At 54.8% G+C, this 21,572-nt stretch overlaps 6 protein-coding genes across 6 annotated transcripts; 3 read left to right on the top strand and 3 right to left on the bottom strand.

Moving 5' to 3' along the window:
* Positions 1 to 747: 747 nt before the first annotated feature.
* Positions 748 to 3,049, bottom strand: CGGC5_v006068 (Acyl-CoA synthetase short-chain family member 3; the record flags this gene model as incomplete). Its single annotated transcript, XM_032033643.1, has 4 exons — positions 748 to 1,190; positions 1,258 to 1,999; positions 2,060 to 2,589; positions 2,665 to 3,049. 4 exons carry the CDS (start codon positions 3,047 to 3,049, stop codon positions 748 to 750), a joined length of 2,100 nt encoding a protein of 699 aa, XP_031887442.1.
* A 3,663-nt stretch (positions 3,050 to 6,712) lies between these two features.
* ccg-6-1 (Clock-controlled protein 6) lies at positions 6,713 to 7,315 on the bottom strand (the record flags this gene model as incomplete). Its single annotated transcript, XM_032033642.1, has 2 exons — positions 6,713 to 6,982; positions 7,163 to 7,315. 2 exons carry the CDS (start codon positions 7,313 to 7,315, stop codon positions 6,713 to 6,715), a joined length of 423 nt encoding a protein of 140 aa, XP_031887441.1.
* A 5,787-nt stretch (positions 7,316 to 13,102) lies between these two features.
* Positions 13,103 to 14,255, top strand: TP53I3 (Quinone oxidoreductase PIG3; the record flags this gene model as incomplete). The annotated part of the gene is made up of 3 exons (XM_032033641.1): positions 13,103 to 13,115; positions 13,167 to 13,528; positions 13,635 to 14,255. The coding sequence occupies 3 exons, from the start codon at positions 13,103 to 13,105 to the stop codon at positions 14,253 to 14,255; spliced, it is 996 nt and encodes a 331-aa protein (XP_031887444.1).
* Positions 14,256 to 15,373: 1,118 nt separating this feature from the next.
* On the top strand, positions 15,374 to 17,083 carry CGGC5_v006065 (uncharacterized protein; the record flags this gene model as incomplete). Its single annotated transcript, XM_032033640.1, has 7 exons — positions 15,374 to 15,466; positions 15,582 to 15,717; positions 15,784 to 15,965; positions 16,021 to 16,057; positions 16,111 to 16,178; positions 16,235 to 16,620; positions 16,681 to 17,083. 7 exons carry the CDS (start codon positions 15,374 to 15,376, stop codon positions 17,081 to 17,083), a joined length of 1,305 nt encoding a protein of 434 aa, XP_031887443.1.
* Positions 17,084 to 17,315: 232 nt separating this feature from the next.
* tropI-4 (Hydrolase tropI) lies at positions 17,316 to 18,522 on the bottom strand (the record flags this gene model as incomplete). Its single annotated transcript, XM_032033639.1, has 4 exons — positions 17,316 to 17,410; positions 17,466 to 18,159; positions 18,229 to 18,278; positions 18,333 to 18,522. 4 exons carry the CDS (start codon positions 18,520 to 18,522, stop codon positions 17,316 to 17,318), a joined length of 1,029 nt encoding a protein of 342 aa, XP_031887446.1.
* A 597-nt stretch (positions 18,523 to 19,119) lies between these two features.
* Positions 19,120 to 21,115, top strand: ssb1 (Replication factor A protein 1; the record flags this gene model as incomplete). The annotated part of the gene is made up of 4 exons (XM_032033638.1): positions 19,120 to 19,157; positions 19,221 to 19,475; positions 19,530 to 20,963; positions 21,019 to 21,115. 4 exons carry the CDS (start codon positions 19,120 to 19,122, stop codon positions 21,113 to 21,115), a joined length of 1,824 nt encoding a protein of 607 aa, XP_031887445.1.
* Positions 21,116 to 21,572: the final 457 nt, after the last annotated feature.

The following is a 21,572-nucleotide window of genomic DNA, read 5'->3' as shown; positions in this document are numbered from 1 at the left end:
CGTAAAATCCTCTTGTGATTCCCTGGGCTGGACACTCCCGTTAGGAAAAAGTTGGGACACAGGATTCGATATGTAATCATGTCCTCCTGGTCTGATGCTGGCATGCGGTGCCAGCTCAGCAGTGCCGTCATGTTGGGAAGTCGCACAGCATGGCCGGGACGTGTTAGCCGCGCTGCCGCAAGCGCAGGATTATGTGATATTATAGATGGTTACGTGTGTGCTGTTTATCAATCGGTGGCAGTTCGATACTCTTGTACCTGGACATGTGGTCTCTCTCTGCCTATGGTGTGGTGATATGAAGTTGAACTTGTGACATAGAGTTCTGTCGCTGTGGCGCTTTAGAACGACGTACGAAGCCCCTGCTTGTCACTTAGATGGGAATTCGTTGGGGAATCCAGGAAAAGCATCAAAAGATTTGCGGGATGATCTTCTCAGGTAGGCGTTTGATAGTTCATGATTTCTTCCGTACGTGCATCAAAGCTGATGGACGCGAAGTAGACAAGTAGTCAGAGCTTGACAATGGACAGAATAAATGGCGAGTCCAAATACATCAGCTACCATTAGTTTGAAGAGTCATAAATATCCGCAGTCTTGCCTACACCCTGTCCGGGTTGACTTACAAACCCTGCATGGCCAATCAGTTCACATTTGTCCCTCAAGTCATCGCGCAATTCGTACCCGCAACCAAGACCAAGATCTAATACTCTGTATTGTTCAAAGAACGCTCGCTCTGTTAAGAAGTCTAAGTTACAGCTTCGCCCTCGCCTCTGTGCTCTTGTGACCATCCCCGTTGATCTCCCAGTACTCCCCGACTTTGGCCCTCGCAACCTCGACCGCGCCGGCATCCTCAACAGTGCTTGGCACCTGCACCTCCTTGTCAAACTCGCCGTGGACCGCGTTATCCAATAGCTCCCTCAGGACACGACGCAAAGTCTTACCGCTGCGTGTCTTTGGAATCATGCCCTTCCCCTGGATGAGCCCGCCCAGTGTCGCGATGGCGCCGACCTGCGACCGCACCAGCGCCTGAATCTCGTCGGCGAGCTTGCCGTCGGGCACTGCCGAGGTCGGATGATCGGGCGTCGAGAGCGTGATGAAGGCGAAGGGGAGCTGGCCTTTAAGGGCGTCTGGGATACCGACCACGCAGGCCTCGGCTACGAGGGGGTGGGATGTGATGGCTTGTTCGAGGCCGCCTGGCGTATGTTGTACACTCATCAGTCTTTCTGTTCACGTTTGAACGTGAGGGGGAGTGAAACTTACCGCTGGACAGACGATGGGCGCTGACATTTAGCACATCGTCGTTCCGGGACATGACGTTGACGTAGCCCTCGGCGTCAATATAGCCCGCATCTCCTGTATCCAACCACTTCCCATCAAAGCGCTTTAGGTATCCTTTGTAAAATCGCTCCTCGTCCTGCCAGAGCGTTCTGAACGCTGTTGGCGCGAGTGGCAGGCCGAGGACGATGTTCCCCATTGTGCCCCTGGGCACCTCGTCGCCGGCATCGTCCACGATCCGCACGTCGAAGCCCGGCATCGCTTTTCCAGCACTTCCGGGCTTGATCTTGGGCGGAGGATGGTCCCGGACGTCCGTCTTCCTGTCTTTCCCCGCGTGCGGCACGAGAGCTCTCCCCGTGATCGGGGAGCCTGCCTCGGTAGACCACCAGTTGTCAACGACGTGGGCGTCGATTGCTCCGTATCGCTCGAGAAGCTCCTGGTACATTGTGATGATTGCCGGCTCGGACCGCTCCCCGGCGAGGAAGAGACCCTTGAGGGTCCGGAGACCTCCGCGCTCGCCCACTTGCCTGAGGAATTTGTTCTCGGGGTCGTCGCGCTTGATGGCGCGCAACGCTGTCGGGGCCGTGAACAAGGTGTTCACCTTGTACTCCTCTACTATTCTCCAGAAGGCCGACGCGTCTGGCGTCCCGACCGGCTTGCCCTCGTAAAGCACCGTTGCCGCGCCGGCGAAGAGAGGGGCATAGGCGATGTAGCTGTGCCCAACGACCTGTGTCACCAAGCGTTAACAATGATAACAACAACTTGTTGTGAGAATGTGTGGTCTCACCCATCCGATATCAGAAGCCGTAAATGACACACACCCGGGACCGTGGATGTTGAAGAGATAGCTGATCGACAGATGGAGGCCCACGGCGTGACCGGCAGCGTCTCTCAGCACCCCCTTTGGCGACCCCGTCGTCCCGGACGTGTGGATGATGTATATCGGATCCGTCGACTTGACCGGCACGCACTCTGCCCTGATACCCCTCGCACGACAGCTCTTCACGATGCTCTGCCAGTTTCGTTCGCCGTCGTTTCTCTTGATAGGATGCCATCGGATTTGCTCACGCTGCCAGACGATGACTTTATCGGGTTTGTGGGAGGAAATGGCACATGCCTCCTCCACGAGAGGCTTATAACTCATCGGCGGCTTGTTGCCATCGATGCCGCACGATGCTGTGAGAATAGCCACGGGCTGCGAGGCCTCTATGCGCTGAGCGAGCGCGTTGGGCGCGAAGCCGCCAAAGACGACGGCGTGGATCGCACCGAGGCGGCTGACGGCGAGGATGCCGATGAGGGCGGCAGGAATCATGGGCACTGGGAACCCGTGTCAGCTTCTCTTACAGATTTACAAAACTTTCCGGGTGGCTCCCGGTGAAAGGCTGGTCTTACTGTACACCAAAACCACGTCGCCCTTCTTGACGCCCTCTTCCCTCAGAGCCCCGGCGAACACCTCAACCTCATCCAGGAGTTGCTTGTATGTGAGCGTTTGCTTTGTTCCGGTGACCGGGCTGTCGTAGAATATGGCCGGTGCATCGCCCTTGCCGTCGTGGACGTGTCTATCGACACAGTTGAAGCAGGTCGAGATCTCGCCGTCTGGGAACCACTCCCACGAGTCGTGAGTGACGCCGCTCTTGAGCGTCTTCTTGGTAACCTTTAGCGTTGATGTGGGTTTCTTGTGCCAATGCAGATGTTCCGCCTGGTGAGACCAGAAACCCTCAGGATCCTCGAGTGAGTGCCGCAGGACCTCATCCTGGGGGTGAAAGTTGTCATCCATATTTGAAGCGGTGAATCTTGTGTAGTTGATTGAGAAAACCAAGGCATGGACTAAAGCATTTGCACATTCACAACGGCATGGGCTTCACACACAATCTATAAAGTGTCTGATCACAGCGCATGAAGCAGGGAGCACGACGTTGGCCTCGGCTCTCTGAGGCGTCCCGGGCAGCTGGAGGTTTGGGAAAGGGTTGAGACGGATGTATCACGGAGAAAAGAGACGTGAACCATGGTCGATTGCTGACGTGCTCTCTCTACGGTAAATGCGCTGGCGCTGAGAGGCAGCTTCCCCGCATTCCGTTGCCCCGGGGTAGATGGGCGCCGCCCATCGTTGCCGACCACGCCGACGTCTCCAACCGAACTTGGCGGCTTCCTTCGGCCGGGGAACCCCACGGGGTTACATGCGCGTCGATCACAACTAACTATTGCGCTGTGAAAATATGATTGAACAGTGATTTGAGGATATGCATGAGTTGCATGCTTTTTGGCAGATTGGCGACGTTGGAATTTGGAGCCGCTGAGAATGACTATCATTATGTTCACGGTTCTAACAGCAATTCCTGTTGTAGTAGTGGTTGGTCTTTGACAAGAACAGTTGCGACGAACATTTCGGAAACATGGAAGTCAGAAGGCAACTTGGAGTTAGTTGTACGGGCCAGGCCGAGTTTCCACGGTTTCCTGACGGCAGCGTGCTCCGTCCTTCAAAGACGAGAAATCGCCGACTTTACCCCATAAACCGATGAGATCTCCGCGAAAGGACCCCACTGGCTCCCCGCGAGACCCATCCTTCCCGTAGATTCTCCTCGGCTCACCGAGCTATTGTCATTGAACTGAATGCAGCAGACAGGTCCTCCAACGCTTTCGATGGCTTGGCCACCTAATACCGTCACGCAAGACACAACTTGCTTCTTTGCTGACGTCGGGTCCAGGCGACCTCGTCAGAGAGTAAACCAGGAGGCTGAGTCCACCATGAGGCCGAGACAAGAACAGAAGAAAAGAAGCCGCCTGATGGCAGAGGCAAGGGAGCAAGTAAGGGCATCTTAGGCAACGTTGGGCTTTAACGGTGGCAGCGTTTCGAGTCAGGTCATGTCCAGAATGCTCCTTTCCCTCATGGTCCCCGAAGAACGCACGCGAACGAACGGGAGCAATTGGAGCCATAGCCAGATGAAACAGAGAAGAATACACACAACCGCGCTCAAATGCAACCAATACCAATTTGACAAACCTACCCAGCTCTTCTGAGCAATTATTCCACTTTTCGTTCACAACCCCCCGCGGACTAAAGCAAACCGCGTATTGTTTCATGCACCTCTTTTCGTGAATCCAAATTAATGAAGATCGGCGTGACGAGGCCCGGACAAGTTGCTAATCTCGCTTTGCTGCGGGGTGTTGCTGGCCTTGTGGGAACGGGCATGGGGTGTCAGGAAACGAGTGATGGGGGTTGAAAAAAAAAGGCCTCGTTCTCCAAGGGCCCCCAAGGGAGGCGGATTAGAGAATTGACATTTGCCCAAGATTCAGGAGAGGTGCTTCCAGCACTTGTTTCGCGGGAAACGAAATCTCAGTGTCTCGTCTCGGGTTCTCTTCTGCAATCGCGCCTCTTGATCTGACCGCATTGTTCTGGCGCTCCAGCTGTCTGGCTTGTCAAGTTCCAGGTTGTTGCTGGCCCAGGATCTGAGGATATCCATCCACTTGCTAAGTGCTCTCTCCACTGCGAAATGCAGCAGGTTCCACACCTCCATCTTCCGACGTCCCGTCCAATCCGACCTCCCCAACCCACCGCCCAGCGCGCCAAAATGCAGGTACGGCACAGTGGCGGCGGCGCCTTGGTGGTCCCGACGTCCCCTGAAAAGAAAACCGCCCGATAGGGATGGACGAGATTGAGCAGACCAAACAACCTTATCCAAGGGGGAGGGACTGACTGACTGCACTGCAACGACACGAGGCGGTCAATCACTCCAGGGGAGGGAGGCCAGGCGGCAGCTGCAGCTTTCAGGCCGTTCAGCTCTCGGCCTCGACGCGCCTCATCAGCTTCGCCGTCTCCTTGTAGCCTGCTCGCCTCCGTCCTCGTGCAGTTTAGCTGCGTGCTGCTGCTGCGGCGTCGGATGAGAAGGGAAAGAAAGGAACGAGAACGCCCGCTGCTCACCTTCGAGAAGCGCCAAGATGGAACCACCCCCATTTGCAACCTTCTCCTCCTTCTTTCCGTTCAGAGTTCGCAGACGTACCTGAGGAGGGTTTGCGCTCAGGCCAGAGCGTCTTCCCTTGCGTTGTGTGGTATTTTTGTGTCTCGACGGTCCGACGATGGGCGCTGGTCCGTCCACGCGTGTTGAGATCCGACCCGGCACGGCACGCACGTTGTGTGGCGTCGGCGTCTCAAACCGCCATTCCATTCCGCGCCGCTTCGATGTCTCTGCACGGCTTCGAGAAAAAGGGGAGGAAAACCTTGGATCTAAATCGAGAAACAGTGTTTCTTAGAGTCAATCGGGCGAGGCGCTTTTGTTTTGGTCTTGGCGGGATCACTAAACTCCCAAAAGTTCGAGTCAGATCTTTTTGTCCGGTGAGTCGCTGCGAGTGTCTTTCGTCTTTGCTGTGGAATGAGGGCCACAATTGCGCTTTGAATGTTATGTCCGCGGAGTCAGTTCTCGATCGTCGACGACGACGCACAGCTTGACGTCACCTCGTAATTGCTAGCTTCACGAAGAGTCAGATCAACTCCACATGATCCAAGTATAGAAATTCCGCAATCTGATTGTGGCATTCTGGAATGCTGTCAACTTGGGAAGGGTCGTTGGCAATCGTGAGACGACCGTGGTTCACCTGCAGGGAGGACAGAAATTGTACGTGGCGGACCAAAACTGGTCTCTCAGCAATGTTCTATTGGGCGTACTCAGAGACACTGTGAGAATTAACAAGAGACCATAAAACATCCACCCATTTTCTGTTGAAGAGAACTCGGGGGTTTTCCATGCTCGCCGTCTCAATACAAGATATCGACATGATCAAAAAATTGTACACGAATGGAGATAGTCATGTTGGCGGAGAGCTGGCGAACATGGTGGGGAAGCGCTTCGAGAGAAGAATATAGTAGATTTAAACTTTGTCAACAGACAATCTGCTGCGAAGAGGAAGACAGTGGACAACAGATGACCTATCGTGAATCGCATTATATTCCCATTAAGCCTCCCGAAAAAAAAGCCTTTTTGGTGGTATAGACCGCACACATTTGGTGATAATCCTCAGTGGGCGCGTTGATTTGTGTGGAAAACGGGGCCTCCTCAAACAACCCGAGACAAAACCGTTTGTGTTGGTGGTAAGCAAGTACAAGAAGTTGGCAGTATTGACAGGACTGCTACGACCAAGCCTGGCCAGAGAAAAAAGTAGTCTTTCCAAGCGCGCAAGTCGTAGCTGCCGTGATAAATGTACCGGGTATTTTCCGTGGTCGCGTAGAGTGACGTTCCTTCTCGCTTCTCTTTTGACTCCCCAAAGTTCTCTCTATTCCCGAAACTCCTCTCCCTTTCGTCCCTTAGAAAACAAACACAACCATCCAAGCTGATGGAAGGTTCACAACCGCTCTCCAGTCATTAGATGTCGTAGGCTCCCACGAATTAGGATATTATCGTACTTGCGTAGGGGGAGACGTGGATGGCGAGGCGTGACCGTGGTTGATTTAGAGGACGAAGGCAGCGAGACCGAGGACACCGGCCAGACCGGCACCGGAGAGGGCAGCGGCCTTGCCAGCACCGGCGGTAGGGACGGAGACGGGCTTGGTGGGGGTGATGGCGCCGGTGGCAGGGGCGGTCTTGGAGACGGCGGGGGTGGCGATGGGGATGGTGGCGTTCTTGGTGGGAGCGGTGCAGGTCTCGCACTTGACGATGGAGGAGGTGATGACCGGCTTGGTGACAGTGCAGGGGCAGTCAGTGATGGTCAGGGTGGTGGCCTGTGTAGGTATGTTAGCTGGATGTTGTTGCGCATGTTGAAGATGAGGCTGAGTGAGGCCCTGGGAGAGATCGCAGAGATTCGCGGTGATCGGCGCTGAGCGTGTTCTTGCTGGTCATCCCCGCGTCTCTCAGGAAACTCCCGTTGAAGCCCGACCCAGCCTCCAGATTCGTTAACGTACCGAGGTGACGGTGTAGGTCTTGTCACCGTGGGTGATGACAGTGGCAGCCGGGCAGTAGGTGGTGTAGGCAGAGACGACCTCGGTGACGTAGGTGATGTTCTTGTTGGCCATGGCGCCGGCGGCGAAGGCAAGGACAGCAGCGGAGAACTTCATTTTGACGGTTTGGGGGGAGGGTTGGTTGGAATTAAAACTCGAAGAGTTGTAGTTGCGGAGTGGTTGAGGATTAGGGCGTTGGTTAACGAATGAAAGCGACTAAAAAGTCTGGGTCGGTATTGGTAAGTGAGTGTGGGTGAGGAGGGAAAAAGAACAGCAGTCGGGATGGTCTGGAGGAAATGGACTTATATACAGATATGGACGCAACACAACATGGGGACTGGGACTGGGTTGGGGGTGGTGGTGGACTACCTTAGTCCTGACATCCAAATGACGCCTGTTCCTTCTGTGAAGTGTGGATGAACCGCTGCCAGCACCAGGCGTGTACACTATTCGTAGGCGTGTGCTACCTCGCCTTGCAGCAGGGTAACGGATGGTTCGCCGTACGAATAGTTCAGCGGTGCCTCTGCCCGGCCATGACGGGAGTGGAGCATCTCACTTTGGATCTCCTGCTTCTGGAGATGAGAAGAGGAGCGAGCTGGACCGGGAGGTGCGAGGAGGGCACACGCCGTCTGGCCCCTGGTCCCCTGCTAAGATAGGCTTGCCAGGGGGCCCGGTTTTCCTGTTGTCTTTTCCCTTGGACTGACCAGCTTATTTCATTTTGGACAAATCAGAAGCGAGCAATCTGAGCGAGCTTCTGGGACTGGGGAGTGAACACGAAAGGAAGGCTGTACAGTGGTGGTTGTGGGTGAAGGTGGACGACGGTTGAGAAAGGGGGTGGACCTCGTTCCTCTGCTGTCTCTCTCGTGGTGTTTCTTGGTTTGTGGCTTTGGCAACGGGGAATTGGCTTGACTGGCTTGGGACGACAAGACTAGACTCATTGGCGCCCCTTGGCTTTACCGAGCGGAAAACGGGAGTGGAAGTGATTTGGGTGGTGTGGTTGCGCAGACAAAAGAGAAGTCGGCTAAACATGGGAGGCCGGCCTAGAAGAGCGGTACGTACCCCAATTTTGGGTGGGTACGGGACAGATCAGGGGTGCACAAGTGGGTGTAGGATATGCATTGAAAGGGGAGAGACCTTGTGGAGAGGGGGAAGACAGAGTGAGAGAGAGTCGAAGACTGGAAATCATTTGCCCATTCACTCCACCTGGTCATGACTGACCACTTAAGAGTCGGAATGAGTGAGATAGCACGACAGCAAAAACCATGCAGTAGAATGGGCAGACAGTGCAGGAAGGTGCCTCAAGCGCTTGCTTTGCCCGATGGTTCGTTGTCTTCATTTGCAACTTGACATTCGCAACAAGACAACTCAGAAACACACCTGGATACTTGAAATCAGTTCGTTTCCAGTCCAGCCCAGCCGGTGAGCCACTGAACCAACCCGAATCTGCAAGGAGGTCGGTCGAGCGAGATGAGTCGATTCAAAACCGCTCGAGGAAGCAGAGAGGGCAAGGTAAGCTTGGCTAATTTCGGTGGGGTCGATCATCAACCAGCACCAAGACTGCCAATAGTCGTACGCAATGCCAATGCTTGTCCTCACATGCTGGGCTTCGTTGTCACTGTCCAACTGTTCCTGGGCGGACATGCCTGTTTGACGGCGGGGATGGTTTGCTTGACGTGCAGCCGTGATCCGAGATTCCAGACCGCTCCTGTCGACCGTCCTAAGTATTCGTATCTTTTATTTGACTGCAGAATGCGCTGCAGTCTCCCTTGTCGTGCTATTCGTGGCTCACGATGCCTGGACGCGCCCGACACACTGATGGTTGGTATTGCCATCCACCAGTCTGTGACTCCAGCTGCATTTCTGACCTGGTGCATGCTGCAGCCGCTGCTGACGGCTGACTGTGACTGCGTCATTAACGGCAACCAAGTGCGCGAATCAGGTACCAGACATTGCACTAATGCAGGTACCGTCCGTCGCTGCCGTCGATAAACATTCCAGTGCTTCAGGCGAGATCGGCTGGGCCAGCTGTGCACACTTTCGGAGCCGCGGGCCTGGCTAAATCGACCAAAAATAACGAGACCGAGACCAGGCGCAGCCACCATGAGTCTCCGGAAGCTAGACATCGCGTGGCGGCTGGAAAACGGCCTTATCGAAAGCCACGGCTGGCCGAACCCGACCTCATGTGGAAAAGACTTGAGACTGCCGCGAACCCTAGCGATACCGGTAGGCAGGCTCGCATGCTTGTTGGCCACGGCATGGCGACAATGGCCAGCCATAGGCGCCATGAGCTTTGTGCGTTTGCATGGCGTGAAACCGTTGATGAGACTATTGTCCTGAACAATGCTGTGTCCAGGTTCGCAGGTAGGGCTGCCGTCTTGGTGGTGTTCTCTAGGTACGGATAGAAATGCATGGTCAAGGAGGTAGGTTAGCGGAGACGGCGAGTCGGGTTCACCGGGTACCTGACTGTTAGCACTCACCCGACCTCACCTGCCATCCAGCCGGAAAAATATGCCGCAGTCGAGTCAGGGGCCCCAACCCGACCTGTCCTTCACCCTGGACTTGCTGGTACCTTAGTATCCGTAGGGCCAGTGCCTTCTGTCTTCTCAATTTCCCGATATCCCACAGTGATCCAGCATTCCCTATCAAGCACTCATGCCCGTTGTACCTAGCCAGTGCCATTGGCTAGGCAGGTAGAGAGGCGTCATCCTCCTCGCTAAAATTGATACCTTCTCTGGCGTTTCCGACCGTCATATCTGCATGCCTCAGAAGGATCTGGCAGTCTGTTGACAATGACTTCCATTGTCATTGACCCAAGACAACCACGGCAAGCCCAGAACTTCCATGGAAGGGACCAAGCACCGGGTGGAATCCCGGACGAGTCCGAATTCAGACGAAAGCCCCGTGATTAGGCCCTGTTTCGTCTGACCACCCAGCGCTTAGACCAAAACATTGGACGAACTGCAAACCTGCATTGCAAAGAATTGAGAAAACATTGGACGGCTGTCATCACGTCTCCCCCTCGGGCAATAGGGAAGCCGCGGGCAGCTCGTCCCCCGCAAGACGACCAGGGCCTCCCGCATGAGGGCCTTTTACCGCGCATGTCAGAGTCTCATCAGCACAGGGGGCCAGCCCAACGGTCCCCCGGATCCCCAGGACCCTTTCCTTGCCATCGAAGATGAGTTGAAGCAAGCCAGCCGGGCCCTGACTGTCACTGTTCTGGTTTCGACAGCCAACAGTATTGATTGTCCTTGCTTTTGGCGGGGACAAAGGCGGAGACCAAAATACAGTTATCGCTCGGAGGAAATCAAGATGATCAGCCGTATTCGTCAGAGCCGATATCAAGATCCAGTGGCACGTTGCAGAGATGAAAACCGCGGGCACCGATTCACGGACCCCAAATACGGCCAGCGACACCATCGAAGTTGAGGCAGTGCGCATATTGCAGATAATTCGGGCTGGACGGGAACCCGATTGAGGCACACTCAACGGTGATGGCGGCTTCTCTGCGGGCTTGGCCATCCTCCTCGTATCATGCCACGCGCTTTTTCTGTAGGCGCCGTGACCTGGAAAGCTTTTTCCAGGATCCCATCCGTTGACGACATCTTTTCAAAGGCATCCTGCAGCGTCTTCGTAGCCAAGGACCGGGCGAATGGCGAGAAATGGCACACCAAGGCGCCGACCATTGGTGATGGTTCTGCTGGGTTGGACCAGGCTGGGCGGCCCAGATGGAAGCGATCCCGGTTGTCCGCCTCTGTTGTATCTCGAGAGCCACCGAGGGCTTAGGAACGGCTGCTCCGCGCCTGGCCGTCGGCATGGCTTGGCCTGGACATGAAGCTGTCGACAAGTTTTAGCGAAAAGCCTGCAAAGCATAACTGGCGAGAACCCAGAGAACACGCAAGCACCGACGCCGGCCCAGCTTCCCGCCGCGGGTCGTTCGCCCCCGGTGGCCAGGCGGCCTGCAGATGGTGCCCGGTGGTGATGGTGGTGGTCTGTGCCGCAAATATGGGCTGGCCTTCCACATCATCTAATTTCCACAATACACAGACCTTGGACGACTCAGATGAACTATTGACCGATCCTCATCATTCCACCCCTCCTCCTTCTTCCTGCTCCTACTCCTACTCATCCCCTTCCTTCCACGCTGTCAGCTCACATGTGGTACGTGGCACAGGAAGCGGATGGCATCGTACCTGCAGCATCTTCTTCCTGCTTTTGGGCTTCAAGGAAGGCAATGGTCCGAGATAACCTCGTCGACCAGGCATAAAGGCGCCCCAAGTCCATGTCGCGTCATCTGTTTTCTCCTTGTGGATGTTTTGGCGCCTTCAATTCAATATTTCCGGCCTTCGTTTTTCTCTCGATTCACCTCGTATCCTTCCGATTGGTCCCACTGGTTGTCACATTTCCGAGAAGATGCTGCACTCTCCGGCCTGCCGAAATTGACAGCTGCCATTCCCAAGGATCATTATCCTGTCACCATCTTTTGATAGGCTCAGAGTTCCTCTTCTTTCAGCCCAAGTTACAGATTCTCCGCTTAGCACAGGATTTCTGGGGTAGAATCGACAATCTTTCGGCTGCCTGAGCCGGCCGCAAATCACATCCGTGCCAAACCCCAGGTGAATCATGTCAGTTCTCTTGTGTGGGCTAGTCGCTCTACTGTTCTCATCACATCGCCTTCTGGGAGTGCGGTGGTTATTTTCAACTGCGAGTATACGATTACCCGGCCGACAAACATCAGGACTCTATGGGAAGTATGAGTTGGTCTGTCGGTTGATGAAATCCAAGTGGAAATCTAAGGACAACGCTAGCCACTCATCACGGCCGCCTGAGAAAACATCTTCATTGCGAGACCATCGTTGAGAATGTTTTCAAGTTGATCGTTTAGCAGGCAAACGCGGTCTTTTCCTGGTGGGTGCAGTCTGACAAAATCACTCTTCGAACCAAGTCCGCCACCCACCACAGGCCGGCCAGTCTCAAGGAGAAAAAAGCGTTGCCTAACGAACTTACCGCGTAGCAGCTGGGATTGGGTCCACTCGTCTGCTTGAGCCAACGTTTCGGCCTGGCCCTGAAAGTTCTGAAGGCTCTCTAGGCTCATCTGCTTCGTAGAGAAATCCTCATGAGCCACTGTCCGAACCAGTGCTACAGCTTGTCCTCGTGCCTCGCACGTCGAAAATCCATCTTCGTTGGCTTCGAACCAGCGGTGCTATTCAGCTACAACGATGTCTCCTCCGCAATTATAGAAGAAGGAACACTGACAACTACACAAGGATTCATTTCAGCCATGATCCTGAGCAGAAAGTAGTTGCTGTCAACGCGACCGCGAATGCGATGCAGCCTGTTCCCAATCAAAGACCCACCGATCGAAAAGCATCCCCAATATCTGCAAATTCTCCTAATAAACTACGATTGGCGAGATGAGCATCAATGACCAACCAGAAGGCCAGCCAGCACGACCGTTGCGAGAACGAATCTACCTAAGACCAGTTCCTACCCCGGTAACTTGTCGGATGTGCATGTGTGGGTGCTTGCGATATCGAACCCTGGCTGAGCACCTCAGATAGGGCTGGATGGCGATCAACAACGGTTGTTTAAGGTCGGAGGGTCCGCCCGCCTGCGGGCGGGGACGGGACGGGAATGTCGGTCTTGATCGCCGCGCGAGCTCCACGACCACATTTGGCGGCGCTCCGACTGTGTGTATTAGTAAGTGGAACAGGACGGAACCGCGGAACGTCATTCAGCACTCGGGGTGAGGGGCACCGGAATTCGGCGTCACTCCAGCTCCATCGATAGACAGCCCCAAAGAGCGGGAAATTCATAAAACACTGCTTTTCTGAACGCGTCATTTCTCTACCAGTTCCTTGGGGTATTCCGTTGTACGAGTGAATTGACGTGAAAATGGCTTCAAAAATGAGAGCTGTCGGTAAGCGGTCCTGCGGCCATAGTCCCACTTCGCCGGCTCACAGTTTCACAGACATCAAGGACGGCAAGGGTCCGAAGGAGAACCTTTTCATCAACGCCGACACCCCGAAGCCGGCACCGGGCAATGGCGAGGCTCTCGTGAAGATCAAGGCTTTCGGCATCAACCGCATGGACCAGATCCAACGCATGGGCAACTACCCGCTCCCGCCCCAGGCGCCCAAGACCCTCGGCGTCGAGTTCAGCGGCACGATCGAGTCCTTTGGAGATGGTGAGCACGGCAGTTTCAAGACTGGCGACGAGGTGTTCGGCCTTGCGTACGGCGGCGCATATGCCGAGTACATTGCCGTCAACAGCAAGATGCTGCTGCACAAGCCTGATTTCCTCTCCTGGGAGCAGGCCGCCGGTATCCCGGAGGTGAGTTTGAAGGAGCACAACTGCCGAAGAACCCCACTTCTTTTCTACCCCCTTTCAACGGCATCACAACGGCGCGGTTTTTTCTCCTTCACTAACACTACGGTAGACCTGGATAACGGCGACACAAGCCCTCATTCTCGTTGGTGAGTTCTCAAAGGGCAAGTCTGTTCTCTGGCACGCCGGTGCCTCTGGCGTGTCCATCGCTGGCATCCAGCTCTCCAAGGACGCGGGTGCCTCCGCCGTCTATGCAACGGCCGGCTCGAAAGAGAAGTGCGACTTCGTCGTCAAGGACATTGGCGCCACTGCAGCTTTCAACTACAAGCAGGAGGACTGGGCCGAGAAGATCAAGGAAGCGACCAGCGGCAAGGGCGTGGACCTCATCGTTGACTTTGTCGGCGGCACCTACTTCCAAAAGAACCTCGACGTCGCGGCGCGGGACGCGCACATCGTGCTGCTAGGCCTGCTCGGCGGTCCGCAGATCGAGAACGCTAACATCGGGCCTTTGCTGTACAAGCGCATCAGGATCGAGGGCAGCACCTTGCGCAGCCGGGACGTCGAGTACCAGGGCAAGCTGAGGGACCGGTTGGAAGAGTACATTCCGCATTTCAAGACGGGCGCGCTGCAGGTCGTCATCGACACCGTGCTCCCCTGGGAGGAGATCCAGCAGGCCCATGCGTTGCTGGAGGCGAACAAGAATTCGGGGAAGATTATCTGTACCATCTCTTAAGTGCCGAAGAAGCCACTGAGCCTCCGTAGAGTGTCAAACAGACGCCAAGCTTGTCACATCTTCTCGAGCTGATGCATCGTCGGTGATAGTTGGATCCTCCCCCCGCCATTCGCGAGGGGCGGACCCGGTTGGATAACGACCGAGGCCCTTTGGCCAGCTCTGGCGGCCGCTGTCACCCATCAGCTTGGCTGGCGTCGCCACCCAACGGTACGAAGCTGAACGAGACGGTCTTCTCAGCGGTTTCCGAGTTCCCCTGGGCGACCACCAATGTGAACAAAGGCATTCGTCATTCGATTTCGCCTCGTGTGGCTGCCCCAGGTCATCTCGCAGAACCGCAGACGAGTAGGTTGACACTGACAGCACCTTGCCTCTTCGAGGAATGTCCACCTTCCACCTCGGTGTCTTATCACCGGTAAAACCCATCCCCGGGACGCTCGAGCATTCTGTGGTCTGGATGGCAGAGAATCCCCTCCTTTAGAGTTTTTGAGGCTTGACGCTTGCGGCGCTGGCGAGCTTCTCGCTTAGCTTGCTGCTTTCCCCAATTCTGTGGCACTCGCATCGTAATAGCACCCCGAAAACCTCGCGCCTTTCGTGGATCTTCGTCTGGCCCTGTCTGGTCCAAGTCTCAGCGTGTTCTGACTGGTTGCGGGGTGCATATGGCGGGATGTGAGACATTCCAAGACGTGGCGAGGCCCCCCCTATTTTCTTTCTCTGGGAAGGTCCTCTAGTCCTTTGGGAATTCCCCGTTGAATGGTCCGTCCAGTCCCTGGATTGCGACGTGCTTGGCCTTCGAGCCGGACTGGCAACGGATAAAGGTACGGTCGACGCCGCTAACGACCTATCGAGCCCTAGGCCCTGGCGCTATAGGACCATTCGCGCCCATCTTTGTGTCGGTACCGTCGCCCGCGCTCGTCATTTGCGGATCCAAAGAAGAGGATGAAGAGGGGAGAGGGAAGTAGCGCCTGGCGGCGTTTTTGTTGTTTTCCCTGTGCTGTTGGTGCAATCGTCTCCGTCATAAACTGAGTAGAAGACAAAAGCTGCACCTGGTCCGTCCTCCCACCGGGTCTGACTCTCTTGTCCTGTCTTTCCCATTGTCTCTGTGTCAGAAAAGTCCCATGATGCTGACTCTGCGGCTTCTCGTCCTCTTGGGAGTGTCGTGCCTGTTGAGGCTCACGGTCGCCCAGTCCCTGGCTGATGCTCCACCATGCGCCGTTAGTATTCTCACCTCATCTCATGTTTGCTTTTGGACGTATCTGGAAGTGAAGGCAGAAACTCTGCTTTGACCGCGGTGCACTGATCTGATGCTAACATACTGCCGACCTCCAGCTCAAATGCTTTGGCCAGGCGCTGGCCCAACCACAGTTCGCCAACAAGACACAGGCCCAGCTGTGTGTTGATGAAGGCTTCAACACCGCTGTCAGCGGGTGTGTACAGCCAGCATGCACCGTCATAGAGTCTCTGTGTAAGTAAAGTGGATGGTGGCTTATTGTTGCGAAGAGTTCACGAGGGATGGCTAACACTGTCGCAGCTTTCCTCAACATCTCGAGGACACTATGCGGCCTGCCCGAGGCAGACCATCGCAACGAGGCGAAGGTGACGAGTCTCGCCATGTTCGGCGTCGCGACCGTCTTCTTCGCATGCCGGCTTGCCGTCAAGGTCCTCCGGTTCTCTTCATGGGGATTCGATGATAGTTTGATGGTCATCGCATATGTATGTAAAATGTATCCTACTTCAGACGACTTTTACTGACATGAACCCCTCTCAGGCCTTCTTGATCCCATTCATAGTATTGATCCAATACAGTAAGTCGACAGAACACAACTCCAATATAGTCAATACTAACTAGTAACTTTAGTGATTCCTCAGGGACTTGGTCTCGACATCTGGGCCCTCAACGAAAACCAAATCACTTCTTTTCTAAGGGTCAGTACCTTATTGGTCACCGAGACCTACTAAGCATCATCCCTAACGTTCGACAGCTTCTTCTGGCCGTACAAACTCATTACATTTTCATTCTGGCAATCATCAAAGCCTCCATTCTCTACTTTTTCCTTAGAATCTTCCCGGACAAGTGGTTCAGGAGGGCTGTCTGGGTGACACTGGCCTACGATCTCTTCGTCGGCTTCATCTTCATCGTCCTCAGTTTCGTCCAGAGACAGCCTACATGGCTCATCTGGGAGGGCTGGCGCGACAAGGATCCCCGCGGTGTCGTCCTCGATCTCAACAAACTGGGTCTGGCCCACGGCGGCATGAACATTGCGCTTGACGTGTGGATGCTCGTGCTGCCCCTGACACAGCTTTACAAGTTGAACCTCAAACTGAGAAAGAAGCTTGGCATCATGGCCATGTTCTGCGTTGGCATCTTGTGAGTAGCTCTCGCGTTGACAAAGCCAAGGGACAAGGTTGAAAGCTAACATGGGTCCAGTCTCACTGTCGTCAGCATCATTCGTGTCAAGAGCTTGGTGTACTTCGCGACGTCATCCAACGCCACTGCTGACGCGCGCGGAACTATCATCTGGTCCTGCATCGAGCTGTGCACTGGAGTAGTCGTCTCCTGCATGCCTAACGCACGACAGCTCTTGCGAGAGGGCACTCGCCAGTTCAGAGATGTCACCACCAACCTGACAGGCAGATCTGGAACAGGCGACTCGTCACGTCGCAGATCTCACAGAGTGCTCCAGGATCGATCACTCGAGTTGCGAGTTGCAGTCAACTCGCCTAGTGCTACGACGGCATTGGCTGACAAGAGCGTATGCAGCAGCGCGACCACGCCAAACACAAGTCATGCTGCCTCAAGTTTTGCAAGCGAGACAGATTTCAAGGTGTAAATATGGCGTCGGGTTTTTGGAAACACTGTGTATCATATGGAATTGAAATATTTGGCGTTTCTGGCTGGGGAATTTGGGGATCGGAAGTCATGTAGTATTGAATACGGAATACCCCTCGAGCTATCGGGAAAAGGCTCACCGAAGAACCGTGTACATCATAGGTTGCGACCTGGACTATCATAAAAGAATCATGGGCTCAAGCAATCAAACATAAGCATTCCTCATCAACTCCTTAGTGCTCCTTGATCCACTTGAGCATCTGCTCATATGCGGTGGTCTGGGCTTCCTGGATTGACGCATCCTGGTATTCACCGACAACGGCAAAGCCTGGATAACCATCAGTATTATGTTTCGCCGACAATCACCAGAAACGGGGTCTTACCGTGAGGTACGCCAGGGTAGACTTGGACCTCGTGTTCCAAATTCGCCTTGGACATGACATCCTCACCGTGGGTGCGAACCTCCTCGGGGAAAAGAGGGTCGTTCTCAACACAAACCAAGGATATCGGTACTTTGATGCCGTTGAAATCGTCGGGGATGACGGATGCTCCGTGTGCAATGGCGCCGACCTTGATGAAGGGCCCCTTCTTGACCTCCCCAGCTTCAGCGTCAGCCGCCGCGCCCTGGCCACCTGTTGGCACACTTCTGTCGGATCCGAGGTGCAAAATGTATCGTCCACCGATGCAGTAGCCGACAGCATAGACGCCGTCACCGTTCTTGACCGCGTCACTGAACTTCTCCTTGCAACCGTCAACCACCTTGTAGAGGATGGGCAGGACCTTCTCCTCCGTCTGCCGCGCGAGCCACATATCAATCTGGAAGCTCTTTGCCGTCTCGACGATCTTGAGCTTGAAGGTGTCGAGGAACGACCCAGTATCCTCGGTGTCGTCAAATCTTGACGAGTTGGGCGCGGCATCACCATTGAACAAGTCAGGCATGACCACCACGAAGCCTTCACTCGCGAACTTGTCTGCCTGGATCTGGTTGTTCGTCGACTTGAGGCCCGTGCCGCCGGTCAGGAGGAGGAGGAGTCTGGAGGGCGCATGAGGATAGTCGGCGGGCTTGGAGACGTAGACCTGCAGAAAGTCAGCTTGGAATCGATGGCGCGCATAACGACAACGCTTGCGACGCATGGAGCTACTCACATCAACACCGTTGATCTTGATGATCTCTCCACTCGAAGACTGGCCAGCAGCTGTGGAATATCAGTAAGGCGCATAACGGTCAGATGCTTTGTCGGCGCACTCACGAGTCGGGCGGTCCGTCACGCAGTGCTCGCTGTGCTCTCCAGCTCCTGCAGTTGTGGTAGTCGGGCTAGTAGACTGAGCTGGTGTGTCGGCAGCAGAGGTGGCCTCTGTCGTGGGCTCAGTGACACTCTCGGATACCGTCTCGGCGGCATCGCTCTCGGGAGCTTTCGTCGCTACGTCGACTTGGGTCATGATGTACGGCGGGGTGTCGGGGCAAGTGTGGTTCTTAGGTATCACGATAAAGGTGGGGAGCTACAAGAAAAGAGCTGCGTTTGGAGTTGAAGCGAACGGCTGGTTGAGATGAAGGTAGGGCTAACTGGGTGGTTGCGACAAACATTGGCATACAAGCGAGTTGTCGGTCACGTCTCCCTTTGCACAGCCCTTCAGAGCGGTAAGTTAGTACATTACAGCGTACGTGTACAGGTAGCTCCGTGAGGTACTCCTCCAGGGATGACGTCTCAGCTTGATGCTGGTACCTAGAGCTGCCCCGCGAACACAGATGCCCCCGCTGCGCCTGTCGCTTGCTGAGGTAAGGTACGTGTCTGACCACTGGCCCCATCCCAGCATGTGAGATGGTGCAGGGACCAGCTTACCTAAGGTCGGTAGCTAGGCAGAAAACGAACCCCGCCATCGCACCGGGGACGTGTAGTCATTAAACAGAACGCGTTCAGACGCGTCCTTGCCTCCCGCATCTCGCGAAGAACTTGCTGCACATACCTCACAACCCAACATAATCTTTAGCCGATCGAATTGTTCACGACCAGCATATACGCTTCGACTGACTTCATAATGGAAGCCGAATCCAAAATTACGAAGGGTGCCTTGGAGTACGTGTTTTTCTCTATTTCCCCTCCTTTCTCCCCTATGGTACTGACAGAGAACTTTCACAGTGCCATCTTCAGTGATGGTGACAATGCCGCTTCCAGATTCCCCGTTCCTGTCCTCCAGTGCCTGCAGATCAAGCCTTTGGCCGCACAAGCAGGCGGCGGTGCCGAGAGATATCGCATAGTCTTGAGCGATGTGAACAACTACGTCCAGTGCATGCTGGCCACCCAAGTGAACCACGTCGTTCATGATGGTAAGCTGGTGAGAAACTGCATCGTGCGCATCACCCAATACCAGGCAAACGCTGTCAAGGGAAAGAAGTATGTATTCTTGCTCTTTCTTGCTGTAAAGGATGGCGCTAACCCCCCCCTCAGCATCCTCATCATCTTGGGCCTCGAGGTGATCGAGAACCTTGGAACACCAGACAAGATTGGCGAGCCCCAAGCCTTCGAGGCCAAGGCCCCACCAGCCGCCAACACCACAATCGGCGGCCAGAACTTCTATGGAGTCAAGCAGGAAGAGACAAAGCCCAAGCCCCAACAGTCGATACCAACACGAACCGCCGGAGGAGCCAGTGGCCAACACGGAAGCAACAACATCTACCCTATCGAAGCCCTCTCTCCCTATGCCCACAAATGGACCATCAAGGCTCGTGTCACCCAAAAGTCGGACATTAGAACATGGCACAAGCCTAGCGGAGAGGGCAAGCTATTCAGTGTGAACCTGCTTGACGAGAGCGGTGAGATCAAGGCCACTGGCTTCAACGAGCAGGTCGACCAATACTACGACTTGCTCCAGGAGGGAAGCGTCTACTACATCTCCAACCCGTGCAAGGTCCAGCTTGCCAAGAAGCAGTTCACGAACCTCCCCAACGATTACGAACTCACCTTTGAGCGTGACACACTCATTGAGAAGGCCGAGGACCAGAGCAACGTGCCGCAGGTGCGGTTCAACTTCTGCAATATTCAAGAACTGCAGGAGGTCGAGAAGGATGCAACTGTTGACGTCATTGGTGTTCTGAAGGACGTTGCTGAGGTATCACAAATTGTTTCCAAGTCGACTGGTAAGCCCTACGAGAAGCGAGAGCTGACCCTCGTCGACGACACCAACTACTCCGTCCGGGTCACCATCTGGGGCAAGAGCGCTACGGGCTTCGATGTCAAGCCAGAATCCGTTGTGGCCTTCAAGGGCGTCAAGGTCTCCGACTTTGGTGGCCGAAGTTTGAGCTTGCTTTCCTCCGGTACCATGTCAATTGACCCCGATATTACGGAGGCCCACCGTCTGAAGGGATGGTACGACTCGTCTGGCCGCAATGATGCTTTCAACACCCACAACAACATGGCAAGCATGGGCAATGCAACTGGCCGCAAGGACCAGGACAAGTCGATTGTGCAGGTAAAGGAGGAGAATCTTGGCATGGAGCAGCAAGACTACTTCAACCTCAAGGCTACCATCGTGTACATCAAGCAGGACAACTTCGCCTACCCTGCATGCATGTCCGAAGGCTGCAGCAAGAAGGTTACTGACATGGGCGACGGTACTTGGCGCTGCGAGAAGTGTGACATCTCTCACCCGAGGCCCGAGTACCGCTACATTATGTCCGTCAACGTCTGCGACCACACCAACCAGCTGTGGCTCAGCTGCTTCGACGACGTTGGCCGGATTGTCATGGGCATGTCTGCTGACGATCTCATGGCCCTGCGCGAGGATGATGAGACAAAGTTGGCTCAGGCGTTCGAGGAAGCGAACTGCCGCAAGCTCAACTTCCGTTGCCGTGCCAAGATGGATACTTTTGGAGAGTCTCAGAGGTATGTGACGTCCGCTGTTCAGTGTGATCCAGCACAATGCTAACAAACACCGCAGAGTTCGCTACCAGGTCATGAGTGCCACCCAGATCGATTTCAAGTCGGAGGGTGCTAAGCTCGCCGACCTCATCAAACAGTTTGGCATCAGCTCATAAGATGTACGTTACGGAAAGAGATTGAGCAGGGTTTGCCAAGCTATAGAAAATGGTGGCGGAAAGGAGCAGATAGGAGTGGATGACTAGCATCTCATGAGCTACGAGGCAAGGACCAGTGGTCACACAATTGTCAACGTAAATGTTTCGCACAATGAACAAAAACTTAATGGCAGACGAGATGACCATTTTGCTATGTTTCCTCTAGTCCTTGGGTTATGGAACCCAAGCCCGCCTTGATGCAAGTCGCGGAGAAAATGCCACTTATGGGCTACAAAGCAATTCCCAATAAACCTGCTCTCGTAACGCCGGCCTAATGCCCACCATCTCACGTGGAAGCTCCTCGGATCAATGACAACAAATACCGTGCCTTCTCCAATCGCACTCCTGCTGTCCTTTGTCACCATGATCCCGTCTCGTGCCTTCATTACTTCATAAGGCTCGCGTATCATCATATCTG

This window comes from Colletotrichum fructicola, assembly GCF_000319635.2.
Source record: "Colletotrichum fructicola Nara gc5 chromosome Unknown KSG_Nara_v1_contig03, whole genome shotgun sequence".
Taxonomy (NCBI): Eukaryota; Fungi; Ascomycota; class Sordariomycetes; order Glomerellales; family Glomerellaceae; genus Colletotrichum; species Colletotrichum fructicola.
Note: the sequence above shows the minus strand (reverse complement) of the source record. Positions and strands in the feature narration are given on the sequence as shown.